The sequence below is a fragment of the Diadema antillarum genome, unplaced genomic scaffold (genome assembly GCF_040938485.1).
Source record: "Diadema antillarum isolate AM-2024a unplaced genomic scaffold, OU_Dant_1.0 seq00001549_RagTag, whole genome shotgun sequence".
Lineage (NCBI taxonomy): Eukaryota > Metazoa > Echinodermata > Echinoidea > Diadematoida > Diadematidae > Diadema > Diadema antillarum.
The window spans coordinates 800,274-816,016 of NW_027272278.1; the positions used below are offsets into that span (position 1 = coordinate 800,274).

Below are 15,743 nucleotides of genomic sequence, written 5' to 3' on the forward strand. Positions count from 1 at the left end.
TACTGTAAGCAATGACTGAAGATATTTTCTTGAAACTTAGTGTATACATATATTACCCAATTAAGATTCTCTGATGAAAGTTTGGGTCATGAGGTCAAAGGTCAAAAGGTCAAGTAATAATATAAAAACTTTACCTTTTTTCTCTGTACCTTGGAAATTGTATCTTCATGGAATGGAGGTATCTTCATGGAACATAGTATATATACATGTACTGACTAGCAGTGATTATCTAGAGAATTTAGGGTTCATGGGGTCACAGGTCAGGGGTCAAAGGTCAAGGGCATCACTTCAAAATTTTACTATTTCCGTCATTAATATGCAATGCCAGCAGGATTATTTTTTTTTTTTTACACTTGTTGTATGCATGTATAACCTAATAGAAATTCTCTGGAAAGTTTTTGTTTTTCTTTTGTTTTTGCCTCAAAGGTCAAAAGGTCAAAGATCAAGTGAAAGTGCTGAACTATTAGTTTTCCTCCATATCTTGCAAGTGGCTCAAGTTATCTTGAAATGTACTACATATTCATGCATGTTTTGCCTGACAGTGATTATCTTATGAAGTTTAGGGTCAAAGGCCAGATGAAAATATTAAACAATTTACTATTCAGTACAGAAATTGCACTTTTTCTCCATACCTTGAAAATTACTCAATGCATAAATGTATGAATGGGTCAAAGTCAAGGTAAAGTCCTTAAATCCCAAATACATGCTCTCCTATTCATCCAATTAAACCTAGGTCAAGGAAGGTGAACATTCCAACACATTTGTGACAAACTTGTCATTTTAATATTTTGCCAATTTTGTGAAAATGTAATCACACATTGTCCACATGTACTATCTAGACCTATTAGGAGAATCATGCATTATGGCGGAGGCATACCAGTTGTCTTCTTTCTTTCTTTTTTTTTTGTGCAAGCCACCGACTATGTATGACTTTTGTCAAATGTCACGGGAGTATGGAGCATTCCAGCTTAAAATTGTTTAATAAACTATACACTGTATATTTCATAAGTTTACATGTGCTGCCTTTATAGGAGTGATGTACAAGGTAGTCTACTGTTTTGATACAGTAAAACATCTAGATAATTATATTACATTGTACTTGATATGGAGCAGATGTGGGATTTGTACTGACCTTTATAGTGTCGTCATTTTTGCATTTGACTCTCGATTCTCCATTGGTGTATCATAATGTTTCACATTTTCCTAATTACCTTTGCCAGAATGTTATTGCATTTATATATGTGTTAAAGACCAACACATTTTTAATAGAGATAATGAGACATGAAAAGTTTGTGTACATGTAGATTGGGCATGGGGGATATACTCTGTACAATATGTATCTGTGCTGTTAAACAATCAGATCATTTCATAACACTAGAAGCATTTGTTGTGAAAACAGGTGAGTATTAGACTTCTATTAAAATATTCTATGCACTCTGGAAATCTGGCAAATGGTAAAGAAAATATGTAACTTCATTCCAAACTGGTGAAATACACACATAGATATTATGGAACGAAGAATCAAGAAATAAAGACCATTGTCGAGGATCCTGAAGAAGGTGGAGGCCACCAAAAATTCCAGTCCAATAAACTCATTCTCTATTGGCAAACAAATGCATTACCAGTTTATTTCTTGATTCTTCGTTATATTGGAGCCAATACGTGAATTCTCATTTTTTTTCTTTTTTTTTTTAGCATCATCCCATTACTATTTTTGTTTCTAGTTCTTATATAGGTCGATGTGGTGGTGGTCCATGTATAATGAAATACCCTACATCATTGCAAAAAAATCTCATGAGCTATCACATATTAATGCTACTCCAAACCCATCGATTCCGTCAACTTCCATTCGATCAAGAAAAAAAAAATGCTTCAGCAGCTCTCAATATGTACTGTGTACAAGCAGCTTTGGAAACATTTTGAAGGCCTACTTTTTCACCCACAAGCGTTAATTTTAAGCTGACATTCTGTTGAATATTCACATTAATTCTCTTCACAACAACAATAAAGGGATTATCAGATTAAACTGAAATTGAGCATGCCTCATTAACACATTCTGTCCATTATTAATGCCAACTTTCAAAGCAGTAGCGCTATCCTTTCAAAAGTTATTAAAGTTGAAATTTGAGAGTGTGTACAAGGTTTTTCAAAAATGAAAAAGGGACTCTAAAGACACACCTATAAAACACACTATTCTGCCAAAAAATGTTCGAGATAAACTGCTAAAAAACACACTTTCCCGCCCATTTTATGATCCCAAATTTTAGCATAATGTAAGAGAAGACTTCCTCTTCCAGAAAATACATGTATGAAAAAGTCAATTTCGGCTAGGTTGACCCATTTCACTTATTTTCAGTCCTCGCGCAAAATGAGTGTGTGTGACTTTTTGTTCGTTTTGTGATGCACGGTCACATATAGTATTTAATTCATACACTGCACAATGGGGGAATGTCATGCAGTCCTTAGATACTTATTAAATCCATTTCTGTCCTGTGTTGTCTTACAGCCGGAGAGCCAACGATCCCGACGGCTACCCAGTGACGTGCGAAGTCTCTCCACTGCTTTCCTATGCAGGAGAGGTGAGATTAGCTTCCCACTGCCAGTAGAGGGCGCTGTCTCATATTGGGATTGTGGACTGCCATTATTGCAACATTCTCAGCATGCAGTCACAGGCAACAACAGCATGAATGCTTGCCTTGATTTTGATGTTGCCTTTTTATTGATAACACAATTCTAATCAAGTCATGGCCACTGACATCAAGTTTCCTAAAAAAAAGAAGAAAATACCGCCAAAATGCATTCAATGATGGCTAAAATTGCACTTTTGAAATCGAATATGTCATGGATGACCAGGCGTTCCAGTAAAATGCCTTGTTTGACCAATTTATCTGTCGGTCATTATGTTTGTAACATTGTCACAAAAGTTAACACTAAAATTGTTGTTATATTCCACTGAACCAATTTAACTGGCTCTCAAAAAGTGGCAGTTTTTCATTAGACCAAAATTCCAGATGAGGGTTTTGGAAAGAGGGCCTCTCAAAACACTCGCCTGTCTGTGGGTGGCATTGTCAACCATGTCAACATTTGTTTCTGTTTTTGGTTGTGTATGTTCAACTTTATTCATCTATTCAATCATTGCGGATGTATTAATTAATTGATTTATTTATTTAGTCATATTTTTTTTATGCCTCCGCCAAGGAAGTGGCTGGAGGCATTATGTTTTCGGGTCGTCCGTCCGTCCGTCCGTACATCCGTACGTACGTCCCGTTTTGTTTTTGTGGATATCTCAAGAACCGTGAGGTGGTTTTGCATCAAACTTGGTATGAGGGTATATCCTGGGGGGATAATACTTTGTTTGGATTTTAGGGTCACGGGGTCAAAGGTCAAAGGTCACAGGTTATTTTGTGAAAAAAAAGTTGAAATTTCATGTTTTTCTCCATATCTCGCAAATGGTTCAAGGTATCTTCATGGAACTTAGTATATATGCATGTACCGATGGGCAGTGATTATCTAGGGAAGTTGGGGGTCATGGGTCAAAGGTCAAGGTCAACTCCTCAAAATATCACTGCTTTCCTTATATTTATGCAATGCCTGAAGGATTTTTTTTTAACTTGATGTATGCATGTATAACCCAATATATATTCTGTGGGAAGTTTCTTGCCAAAAGGTCAAAGGTCAAAACGTCAAAGGTCAAGTGAAAGTGCTAAATTGCACTTCTTCCTCCATATCTCAAAAGTAACTCACTTAAGGTATTATCACGAAACTTACATATTTATGCATGTTCTACAGCCTATACCTAACAGTGATTCTCTTTGGAACTGTGAGGTCAAAGGTCAAAGGCCAGGTTTAGATAATACTATTTTACCATTTGATACTGAAATTATACTTTTTCTTAATACCTTGAAAATTACTCAATGCATAAACTTATAAAGGGGTCAAAAGTCAAGTAAAAATCATCAGTTCCCCCAAATACCTGCACTCTGACGTTTTAATCATTCATCCAATTGAACCTAGTTCTAGGAAAGTGAACATTCAGCACATTTGTGGCAAACCTGTCATTTAAATATTTTGCCAATTGTGTGAAACTGTCATCACACATTGTCAAGATATTGTACTATAGACCTATAATAGGAGAACCATGCATTATGGCGGAGGCATATCAGTCGCCGTAGCGATATATCTAGTTTTTTTTTATTCATTCATTCATTTATTCATCCATCCATCCATCCATCCATCCATCCGTCTGTCCATCCATACAGTCATCCATTCATTCATTCTATATTTCTTTTTCCTGTTCTTTCCAAATTTCCAGGGCTTGGACAGGATATGTAGTGGAAAGAAGTTCACTCCTCCTCTCCTACTCAACCAGAGCTTTGTCATGTCTGAGAAGCAGGACACCATAAAGGAAAACTGAACAGAAATAATTTGACCTCTATACCTCACTCTATGTCTTAAATGTACATTTCTTATTAATATATAACTCTGTGTGAATGTGTATTATATTTAGAGTATTGCATGCTCCGGAGTGGAATATATGTGTACCCAACAAATGTGATGCATAGACCTGCATTTAACTCTTTATGTGCCGTGGTGTAAACCCCTGTGTGCCACATTATTCTAAGACACCACTGTAGCCATGCTTTGGAGAAACAATCCGCTTTTCAAATCTCTTCAAGTTGCAGTAGATTTTTGTAACCCTGGAAATGTAATGAGCAGAGTTGTCGAAAAAACGCCAAACTTTGCTTTGACGTAAATTGTATGACCAATCTACGACCGTTTTTCTTTCAAATGACCAGTAGCCATATTATTGTAGAGGCATGCATGACCTTTGCACACAAAACAGTGCCAGAAGCTTTAATACAATTTACTCGCAAATCCAGTAGGGAACACCACTTGACAGCCAATAGCCACATAGCATAAGCTACCTGTTTTTGAGCAGAATATGCGAAGTTGGCACACCATCGACTGAGTAGGAGGTGCGAACGTGGCACATAAAGAGTCCAATGTACATGAAGAATTTCTCTAGTGCAGATATGAAGAGTTTAATGGCACAATGCTTTCACTCCATTCTTGTCAAGTTGAAATATATCGATGACACCCTCAAGAAAAGATTGGAATTGATATTACGTGGGATATTCTAAATCATAACTTAAAGAATTTTTATTGATATGTAAAAGTGAGGTATCATTGGAAGATTATAATTATTTTGCTCCATCTTTTGACGGACTTATTTTGAAATGTATAAGAATGGCACTTTACTCATTGTGCAATCAAACTCTTCATACAAATGTAAAGGCCCAATATCATCCAGGCTGTAGGCTGAGGCGATTATGCCAAAGAGACATGCATCATGTTTAGGAATGATTGCTTCGGTATTTTCAGCAGCTGTAAGCCTAAAAGCTTTCTGTGATATAAAATGGGGGTGTGTATATGAACTACTCACACATGCATTGTCCAACATACATGTATGTATTGAGTGGAATGAGGCCAGAAAAGCCATGTGTTAACCCATGAGGACGGGCAGATTTTGCTACAACACACATTTCCCATAGACATCTGCCCAAGCGTACTGGGGACTCATCCTTGACGGGTTAGATATATGTACATCATTCAAGCTTGTACTGGCAAACATTTGACCTCTGTTTTTCCTCAACTTTACAAGAGAATGTTATATTCCACAGAAAGCATTTGATGGAAGATATGTTTCACTATGTGACAACAAAAATGTAATTCTTTTTCAATGGAAGGTCCTACCATGTACAGGTACCTATCTCTAGTCTTAATTCATCTCTCCACGACTATACTATATTTTAAAAGGTGAACTGTTTGAATGAACAGTTCAGTTCCAGTCATTCACGTGACCATCTTGGCAAAAAGTTATTTAATGTAACTTATCATGTCTACAATTAATCTTGTTGAATGTGTATTGTACAAAGGTAGGGAATTGTATGGCATTGCACTGTGCTTGTGTGTCCATTTCTGTATCAGAAATGAGGACACAATATGCGGGCCGGTTGCCAGTTTTCAGGCAAAAGCCTGAATTTGAGCCCTATAGTAGTATCAAAGTTCATTCCCTTTCACGTACAGAGTAGTTTCATGTAGATGTATTTCAGGCCCTCTTTCATTGTAAACTGCATCCACGACTATTATTGTATGAGTTTTTGTTTTGTTTTGTTTCAATAGAGATATGTCGTCACTTTGCAAGATTGCTGCAATACTGATGGATGTAAAATTGTTTGTCACTGAAATTTTGTTGAGTTTTAGTAATTACAAAAACAAAAAAAAAATGATACGAAATGAAATATCTCCTAACAATTCCTCATAAAGGACCAATGAAGAAATAGATAAAGCATGCTAGAATCGGGATATGACATGACAGGTGTAATGTCATGGCTGTTTCTACCATGTGATGTACAATTGTGTAGATGTGTACGTCGTACATTTTACATTCTGAACTCTGAACGTGAAATTCACATTTGGCGAACATTATGTTATGGATATTTAGGCGAGACAAGATGGCTCAATTCTGTCCAGAAGATGATCAAGTCTGTGCCTTTCATTTCCTTTGAAATTCTTTCTTGCAGTTGTTTAATGATCTCTATAAGAAATGCCTGTGTTCCAGATACTCCAGTGTTGATAGACCTATTAAAAATAAATGTGATTTTTACTGGACTGTCACGGGTCAGTCCTAAAGGATACATTCAAAAATATTCAACAGGTTATTATAGACCGATTCGGGTCCATTGAGGGCAGCAGACAATTTGTGGCACTGGGCGCAGCCATAGTGGGTGTCTCAGCCGACCCCCCCTGCTCTCCCCCACCCCCGGGCAACATGTTTATCACGCACTTGTAACAAAGGTTCGCGCACTATTAAAAGCAAGCGTTCGCGCACTCAGTATGAGACGCCTATTTGCTAAAACGACCATGCATCAGTTTTTCATTCCGCGCGCAGAAGGGGGTGGGGAAGAGGAGAGGGGGGTCGGCTGAGACATGCCCATGCCAAAAATACACATAGCGCGTCACAGAATCGGTCTATACTCTCGATATACCCTTACCTTTCTTTTTAGAAACTGAAATAAAAAAATGGGGTTGACAAAATTGTCCACGTAGCAAACATTATATTCTCTTTTTTTTTTTCTTTCTTGTTTTTTTTAATTAAAGGAAGTGTATGATTCAACATAGTTTGACTCTGAAGTCATCATGACTATCGTGAATTGAAAAGAAGGTTGGCAGAAATATTCAGGTGAAAATTCCCACAGTAGTTCTCCTAGGCTTTTTTTTTTATTCCAAACCGTGATATTTGGTTGTATATTCATTCATGTAGACAACTTGAATATACCGAGGTAGTGCTCTTTTTCATTTTCTTTTTTTTTCAAAAAGACCATAATTGTAAAGTAAAAGCATATTAATGACTTGGTATGAAATAGATATTCAAGCCCTTGACAAAAACGTTGAAATGATTTGGAACAGATTCACATTGCTAAAATGTTTCTACATGTTAGATGGCACAACTCATTGTGATATTTCTTGTGAAAATTTGTGAGAAATACCTGTTATGTAAAGGCATCATTATTCTTCCTAGAGTAGATGATTTTGTAATGTTGTCTGGAAAGTTGTGATAGTGTTGTCACCTAGAAAATGAAATTGTTTTAAAATTATATGAAAGGTATGGGTACTTGTGTATAAAGAACTTCTTGTTTTCTCTTTGTTACTATCGTATTGAAAACAAAGCTAACCTAATTCTTGGTCACCGTCGTTGAAGTTGTTGTTTTTTTTTTTGGTTAATAAATGAAGTATGTTAAAAGCCCATGCAGAACCAAGATTTTAAATACTTTTGCATGATTACCAGATTGGTGAAGTATTCATTTAGAATGTTTTTCCAGTGCCAATTGTTATTCAAAACGTTAAAAAAAGAAGAAGCTGCATGAGTATTGATCTTTTTTCTTTTTTTGTTCACTTTTGTTCAGTGTGCAATTTGTTGTTCATTATTTCCATTACGTTTGAAATAGAGAAAGGCTACATTGCTGTATTTGTGCGTGACAACATTTTGTTATCTTTGTAGAATGTTATCTTTGTAGAATTTGGCAGATTTAATACAGAAGGCATGATCCAGTGAGATAATACTTGATCCTATATTGTCACATTGCTTTTGATATTCAATTGTATGACTCACTTCAATTCGACTCACTTCAATTCAAGTCAGTTCAATTGAAATTGAAGCAAAAGCATGACTTTGTCATTGCATGAATAATTGATGAATTAATTTTGATATTTTTAAGTATCATTATTGTCAGTGATAGTTGATGAGGATAGTACACTGTAACTGTACATTGGTGACAGCAATAGCATTGATATCATCTGGTATGTGGGAATGTATTATAAATTGTTATGACCAGTTTTTTTGTTTGTTCATTTTGCTCATGTTTTCAAGTGACCTTTAACCTTTGCATTGGGATATTTTGAGTAATGCAATAGCACTTGTAAGCTTTTTTGTGTGTTCTTTGTTTTCTTTCTTATTTTTTACTCATGTTCATATTTGTGAAACCAATTGATCATCCAAACTACTGTTGTATCTGGATATATTTGTTGTTTCAGTTTGCATATACTGTACTTGTTTTCATATTATTTTTTTTAATATGTCTGTGCATTCAAACTCATTTGAAGAATGCTGTCTAAATTTTTCTTCAGCACTTTTTATTGCTTTTGTTTTCTCAATGATTCTGAGTGAAAACATTCACAGCCCAGCCTCAAATACACTATAATGTGTGCATTCCAAATTTTGATACTTTTTTTTTGCGTGTACACATATGGGCCTAAGCGCCACAGCTGCATTTTATAGGTTTGAAATGAGGTGGATGGTAAATCACCACCATTGTCATTGTGCATCATACATGTATTAGGCATTTTTACGTTAGCCCCATGTTTCGACATAAATGCGCTGTTTTCAGAATCTCAACTCCGATTTTCGTTGGCAGATGACGAAGAAGCGTGCTGTTTGATAATTTGAAAGGACAAGCTCAAGAAAATATCTCGACCCAAACTTGGGGAAATTTCGGCAATAGTGGGATGATTTGCGAACTAGCGTGCTATTTGATAAATGGTGGATTTGACTCGAGGAATTAGCGCGATGCATTTCATCATGCCTAGCCTGTGTGACCTGATCAACTGAGGCAAGCTGCACACAAGTAGTGGGTGATTTGTTGAAGGTGCACACTCTAATGACGCTGTTTGCGCATGCTCAGCTATAAAATATGTTCGAAAAAATTCTCCGCCAATTCTCTTTGGGCTGATATGAATAGGTTATGAAACAGCGTCTTAATTTGAGATCATGAAAAAAAAAAGAACACACACAAAAAACCAACCAAAAAAAATCTTGAGCTTGGATTTCATCAGGCTGATGTGAAAATGCTTATTAAAATGTTTGGGACTTTGCTACTACAAGCTCAGAGAACAGCTGGTATTTCTGACTTCGCATAGGAGACTGCTTTCACAGCTCCATTTGTACTTGTTGTCCCTGCAGACTGCCTGTAAATAGCCCTTCTGAATGCTGTAGTACCGAGTATAAGATGACATAGCAAGGATTCTTCGTAGATACTAAAGCTGTTTTAGCTCAGTGTTTACAGGGCATGCTGGGTCTTGTTTCTTCTTTACTTATTAAAATGTAGTATGCATAAGGGTCAACATGATTCCATGCAATGTACAATGTAATTAATAACTATCTAAAATCCAAACTGCCATACATGGGCCTATGTAATATAAAAGTGTAAAACAGTTTTCACAAACCCTGTTCATAGGAGAGTTTTTATAGGTGGGGATTCCCCACCACTTCTCTCACCCTACAAAATATAAGTTGCTGATAATAATTTAAACGGATCATATAGTTTTGGTTGAGACCTAATTTCAGGTTTCTACAAACATTTTTGGTGAGATAATGAGAAACCTGTTATGAAATATGAAAGAGCATGTAATTCCATGAGGAATTCAACATTTATTTGATTAAAATTGGTTTGAAATGGCTGAGATATCCAAAAAAGAGCGAATCTTATAAAGTGTGGGACCCACACTTTATTACGATTGCTTCGTTTTACTTTGTTTTTGCATGTTTCAGTCATTCCAAACCCGATTTTCATCAAATAAACTTTGAATTTCTCTTAAAATGGTAGTTTGTATACTCTGTACTATATCATAAGTGTTTTCTTGGTATCTCGTAAAAAGTTAAAAGCCCGATTCTCATCTCCACCAATACTGTACCATCCCTTTAAAAGCAACATTCCTGCCAGATTATATTTTCCAAGAGTCAAGTACCGGGTAATGAAAATCTTTATGTGCAAACAAATTATGTTCTTCTGTTGTAATCATATCTTTTTCCCCCATATAAGTCCCCCTGTCTTAATCTTGCCTACTCAATTGTACCTAGAATAGTTTTGTATATAAAGAAAAAAAAATGATTTGAAGATAATTTGTCTGTTTTGGGACCTATTGTGTTTCTCCTGAACTGTTGAATAATGATGTGACTGAGCTTTTGTTCACAGACTCCTCTGAGGTTTTCATTGTTTTTGTCTTTATTTTCTTTTTTAGCTTTCCTTTATTGTTATTACCTCTTGTGTATTTCATTTTAGAATTTTTTGATTCAGCATTGTAGTTCCCAAGCCTAGGTGGAAGAAATTACTTTCTTTCTGTTTTGCCAAAATGTGTCATGTGTTTTGTTACTAGAATACAGAGAAAAGTAGCCATTTGGATTTTATCTAGTTGCTTTGTAGCTATATTAACCAGCTGGAATCATACAATGGACAGTGCCTGTGTCCTTTACATTGCAGGCATCACGCTTTCCCAAAATTGAGCAAAGATGGACACAGGAAAATGTTCCGAATCGGCTTTGATTGCATAAATATTTCATTATTCCTTAAGGCATCTTCAATAAAGCATCGTATACCAGACATATTTGCTGTTGGAGTTTCTGAGGCTGTGAACAAAATGATTGTACTGGTACTTGCTTTGGCTAATGATTTAACTTTTAACTAGGTTTGAAGCCAACTTTGCACAAATTGAAAATTCCATATCCATATGGCCACTCTGTGACAATGTTCGGACAGTGGTACTCTAGCCTCCACGAGTTGCACCAGTGTACATTGGTATGTATACTCTGTTCAGCAGTACAGCAAGTCTGTGTGGCCAACTGGTTTTCACTGCTGATAGCTTCAGGGGTGTATATGAGATATGAGGAGACAGATTGTGTCTTTTCTTTTAATAGGCACTTCCCAGTTTGTAAGCTCTACACTCCGTAGGCTAGTACTCTTGCATGTTTTTGTAATCTCTCTTGATTTTTTTTTTCTTTTTTGATCTGTAAAGATAGCTTTTCACTGCGTCATACAAAATTAATGAGTGGCAAAATTATTGCCTCCCATTTTCATCAGAAATGTTAATACAGTGTAATTGTATGCGTTGTGAAAATAATAATGTCAATTCCAAGGTGGGACATTGCAAAGACCAAATTATTTTTTGTTTCAACTTTTGTCAGTGTGATTTCTGACTGTCGAAGTCAGGAGTCTGTATTGCAAATTACCTTACAAATCCCTATTTTTGAAACACATGTATCATAGGCCGCGTTAAGATTTTGCGTGCCCAGAATCACTGTTTTGAAACACTGTTTTGAAACAATGTTTCAAATCACAGTTTCATCAGGAGAGCGTTTATAAGATTTTTTTTTTTCTCCGAGTGTGTTGGGGCTCTCGCTCAGACTGTGCCGTTGCGCAATTCACATTGCGCAGTTTTTCCTCGGCAAAAGGTCAAACAGGGTGCGCGCAAGGCATTATGACGTCACATAAACAGTGTTTGAGATCGAGGTTGCGTTTTATAAGATTTCTGAAGCACTGTTTCTACTGTTTTGAAACACACTATTTTGTGCGTTTCAAAACAGTGTTTCAAAGCAGTGTTTCGAATCACGGTTAGCGTTTATAAGATTTTTTTTTTTTCTTGCTATAAACACTGTTTGGCCATAAACAGTGTTTCAAAACACTGTTTCTGGCCAAAAGAAAAATCTTATAAACGCACCCTGAGTTACACATGCATAATTATGTGCATGAAATGTATGGCTTAGATCTATATGATGTAGTACGAAGTACCTGCTGTGTGTGTACAATGCTCAAATAAAAAAAAAAAGAATATTAAGATTATGATGTGTGTATTTGTATAAAAAAAGGCATTAAGTTAAACCTTGTATATTTAGGAGATGGTGTACCTTGAATATGTACCAAGGTACAAGACATTTACATTCTTGCATGCTCGATAAAGTAATGCCAGAAATTCTGTTGAAATTCTTGAAGTAATAAAGTCTTTCAAAATAAGAATAAAACAAAAGTGAACTGTGTGTGCTTCATCAGTTCATTGTGGAGGTAGTTGTGAGATGAATTAGTTTTGGATAGTAATGGTGTTCAGTGCAGAATTGTTCAACTAGCTATTATAGCCTACAATCATTAAAGGAGATCTCAAAATCGTCTGGACTGCCCCTTTAACCCTAACCAGGCCGGGCTTTTTTGGGTGTTCTGTGGCCAGGGAGGGGTTGATTCAAACCCCCCCCAGATCTTCTGCTAGGAATAAGAGCTCAGGCCCCTAGACTCCATTTTACTCAACTGGTTCACCACTATATGGATAAGCCGTTTTCATTATTTTGTTTTTTTTTGTTTTTGTTTTTCTCAATGAAGTTTTACATTCTCTTTATATTTTCTTTTGCTATATTGGTATTATCTAAGCATGATGTCATGAACTGTAGTACCGGTAGTCTTCAAATCCAGCAATGGGGGCACCACAAATTTGAAAATGTATAATTTTCCAGCACATCTCCTGATTTTCCTCAAACTTTGCTGATATGTTCTACTGATATCGCTGCATCTACTCAATCTACATGCACACAGTATATTTGGGTGTCACTCCCCTTTTACGATCATGCAATATACATCTCCAACTGCAGTAAGTGGTATTAACGGGCAATGCATATCAAAAGAATAACTGAATAGTAGTGAACACTTTGATACAATGAAGAACACCTGAACAAAAAGTCTCTGCAACATAAAATGGCAACACCTCTTTATTTCATTTTTCCCATTGCACTAGTAGCCAACATACATTGTAGACTAACTGACATAACAAACACAAGCATACGAAAGTGGGACACAAAATCCCATAAGATATGCACACGCAATCACAGCTTGTTTCAAAAACATATCATCCAGGACCCAGCCACATCTGTACAAAGAAACATCTATAAAATTTAGAAGTTTCATCCACTCATTTAACAAACTCATTGGGGAAAATGAGGCCTCATATGTTGTGCAATTACTTAAACATTACAGTACATTTCTCTACGACAACTTGCAACTTTTCTTACTCTATCAATTTGGTCCGATTCACATGCTCAGATTATGTAGATAACATTAACAATAAGGCCTGACACATTGTTCTGCTTGAAAGTAAAATTGGCTTTAGAAGAAAAAGGAAAACAAAACAATAAAGCCCTATCTTGAATATTACTATTTCTAAGACAAAAAAAAAAAGAATAAACAAACAAAATAGGCTGCCGTTTTTTGGTTGTGCATACAACTCGACATTTAAGTACGATTGTATCAATGAGAAATTTGCATTTTTCTAAGGCTCCACCATTGAGCCTCCTATCTGCCTTAATACTGCGCGCACTTTATATGCAACATGAAAACACCTCGCATACTACAATACACCTGTAGAGTAATACTGAAGAGACTATTTTCTGAAACCTGCTATAATTTCATCATCAAATACATTGCGTTTTCACAATATATCATATTGAATTATGTGCAATTACTCGTATTGTATTGTCGACCAGATGAATACCAGTTACTGCATTTGCAAGGCTCAAATAGGTTGTGAAGACAACTGGCGTAATGACAGAAGTACTCATAATCTGTTACTCCATTTTTTTAATTCTTTTTTTTTTTCTTTGTCCTGAGTTACAAGATATGCCAGGTCAAGAATTCCACAGCCCAATAACCTACTTCTGCCACATTCTTCACATTCTTCCCAATATTTGACCTCTGAAATATCAAATCATCTGACAAGTGTATAGCTCAATAATCATACCATCCAAGTCAGTGGCGGATTCGGGGGAGCACACAGGGCAGCCCCCCCCCCCCCTTTTTTATTTTTTGTTAAAACACAAAAGCAATGTAAAGAAAAAAATTGGGAGGGGGGTGCGAGTGCCCCCTACATAATTTTGTAAAGGTGCCCCCTCTTTACAGAATTCCTGCATCTGCCCCTGCAAGTATTTTCCGTGAAAACACAGAGCAAATGAGAACTAGGTAGAAGGAAACTCCATTATAACAAGGTCAAAAAGACTGCCAATTTTACCTCTTTTAAAACAGGTACATACCTCACAATAAACGTACAAAAAAGGAGAACAGTTAAAATGCAGTCATGCAAAATCAGGACAGCCTAATTCGCCTCATGACTAGAAGTAACTCGTATACTGTATTAGCTGATATTTGCATGAAAGATTTTTTCGTGAATGACGAGGTCAGAGATGTTGTTTTCGCGAATCCACGCCCAGCGCTCATGTAAATGCATCACAGTGTATTAACAAAGCACATGGAGACATTTTCGCGTGTTGTTAAATTCGCGATCCCACTGTGATTAACGAAATTTGCGAAAATTTTGAAAATTAAACCCTAGCGAAGATAACAGCTTATACTATAATAGCCAGTCCATTATAACGAGGTTTCCCTGTACATCTCCGAGGGATAATACAGAGACTGCACTTACATTTGAACTCCAAGTCTTTAAACTGTTGAGAATGAGTTCCGAGTATACCAGGACAAGTGTCTCCGGGAAATTTGTTGTTGTAGCAAAATCAGCTGCAAATGGAGTTTGCAATTTGGTATTTAGCCAGTTTTCTTAAATTTTCACCTATTCTGTGCCATGGAATGCGTCAATGCAATTAGACGTAGATATCTCCGTAGGTGGAATCCGAAATGAGTGTGCGAGATCAGGATTTGAAACTACGGTATTTTCAACGTTTATGAGGCGAAAATTTTTGATTGTTTTTTCACATCAAAATTCTGGTAAAAGTTAAGGGGTGGCGATATCTGGCGTACCAAAAATGAGCGAGAGAAAACTGACACCGCGCGTGATTCGTGGCGATATTCTTGTAAGGCAACCTCAAATTTTAATTTTGAGTACAGCATCAAAATCTGTAGAGTTTTCTCCACAATGAGAAACATTTCTAGGCGATTTCCAGTCAGTTTTGATATTACAATCACTGGTTGAACGTTAGGGTGGCGACATGTGGTGTGAGTGTACCCAATCACACAACTAAATTTAATCTGTGATTGCAAATTATAGCGAGACAAACTGTAAAAGTGGAGTTTTTTGGTTTGCAGTGTGGACATTTTTGTGCATTTCACCCAACAAGAAGCTAGCACAGAAATAATAGCACGGAAACATTTTTGCATACCATACGTTGCAATAAATGAAGGGTTTGTTTGCAAAAACGGATAAGTCCATTTTTGAAGATTTTAAAGTACGATCTCTGTCATAAAGTACAAAATAATTATACCTTTAAAATGATATATTGGTCGCTTCATATAAAGGTATATTTTTTAAGTTATGGTCAAAAGAAGCAAAAATTTTCTTATTCTCTTTATTCTTCTGCACCTTTAATCGCAAATATCTCCATTTGGCAAATATGGACTTATCGGTTTTTGCAAACAAACTCTTCA

At 36.2% G+C, this 15,743-nt stretch overlaps 1 protein-coding gene across 1 annotated transcript in view; it reads left to right on the plus strand.

Annotated features, from left to right (window-relative positions):
• LOC139710627 (UDP-N-acetylhexosamine pyrophosphorylase-like) overlaps nucleotides 1–4,873 on the plus strand; it is a 37,904-nt gene extending 33,031 nt beyond the window's left edge. The window contains exons 10-11 of the mRNA XM_071622551.1: nucleotides 2,507–2,579; nucleotides 4,313–4,873. Coding sequence (XP_071478652.1) covers nucleotides 2,507–2,579; nucleotides 4,313–4,414 — 175 coding nt within the window. The 3' untranslated portion in view covers nucleotides 4,415–4,873. The remainder of the gene's footprint in view (nucleotides 1–2,506; nucleotides 2,580–4,312) is intronic.
• Nucleotides 4,874–15,743: the final 10,870 nt, after the last annotated feature.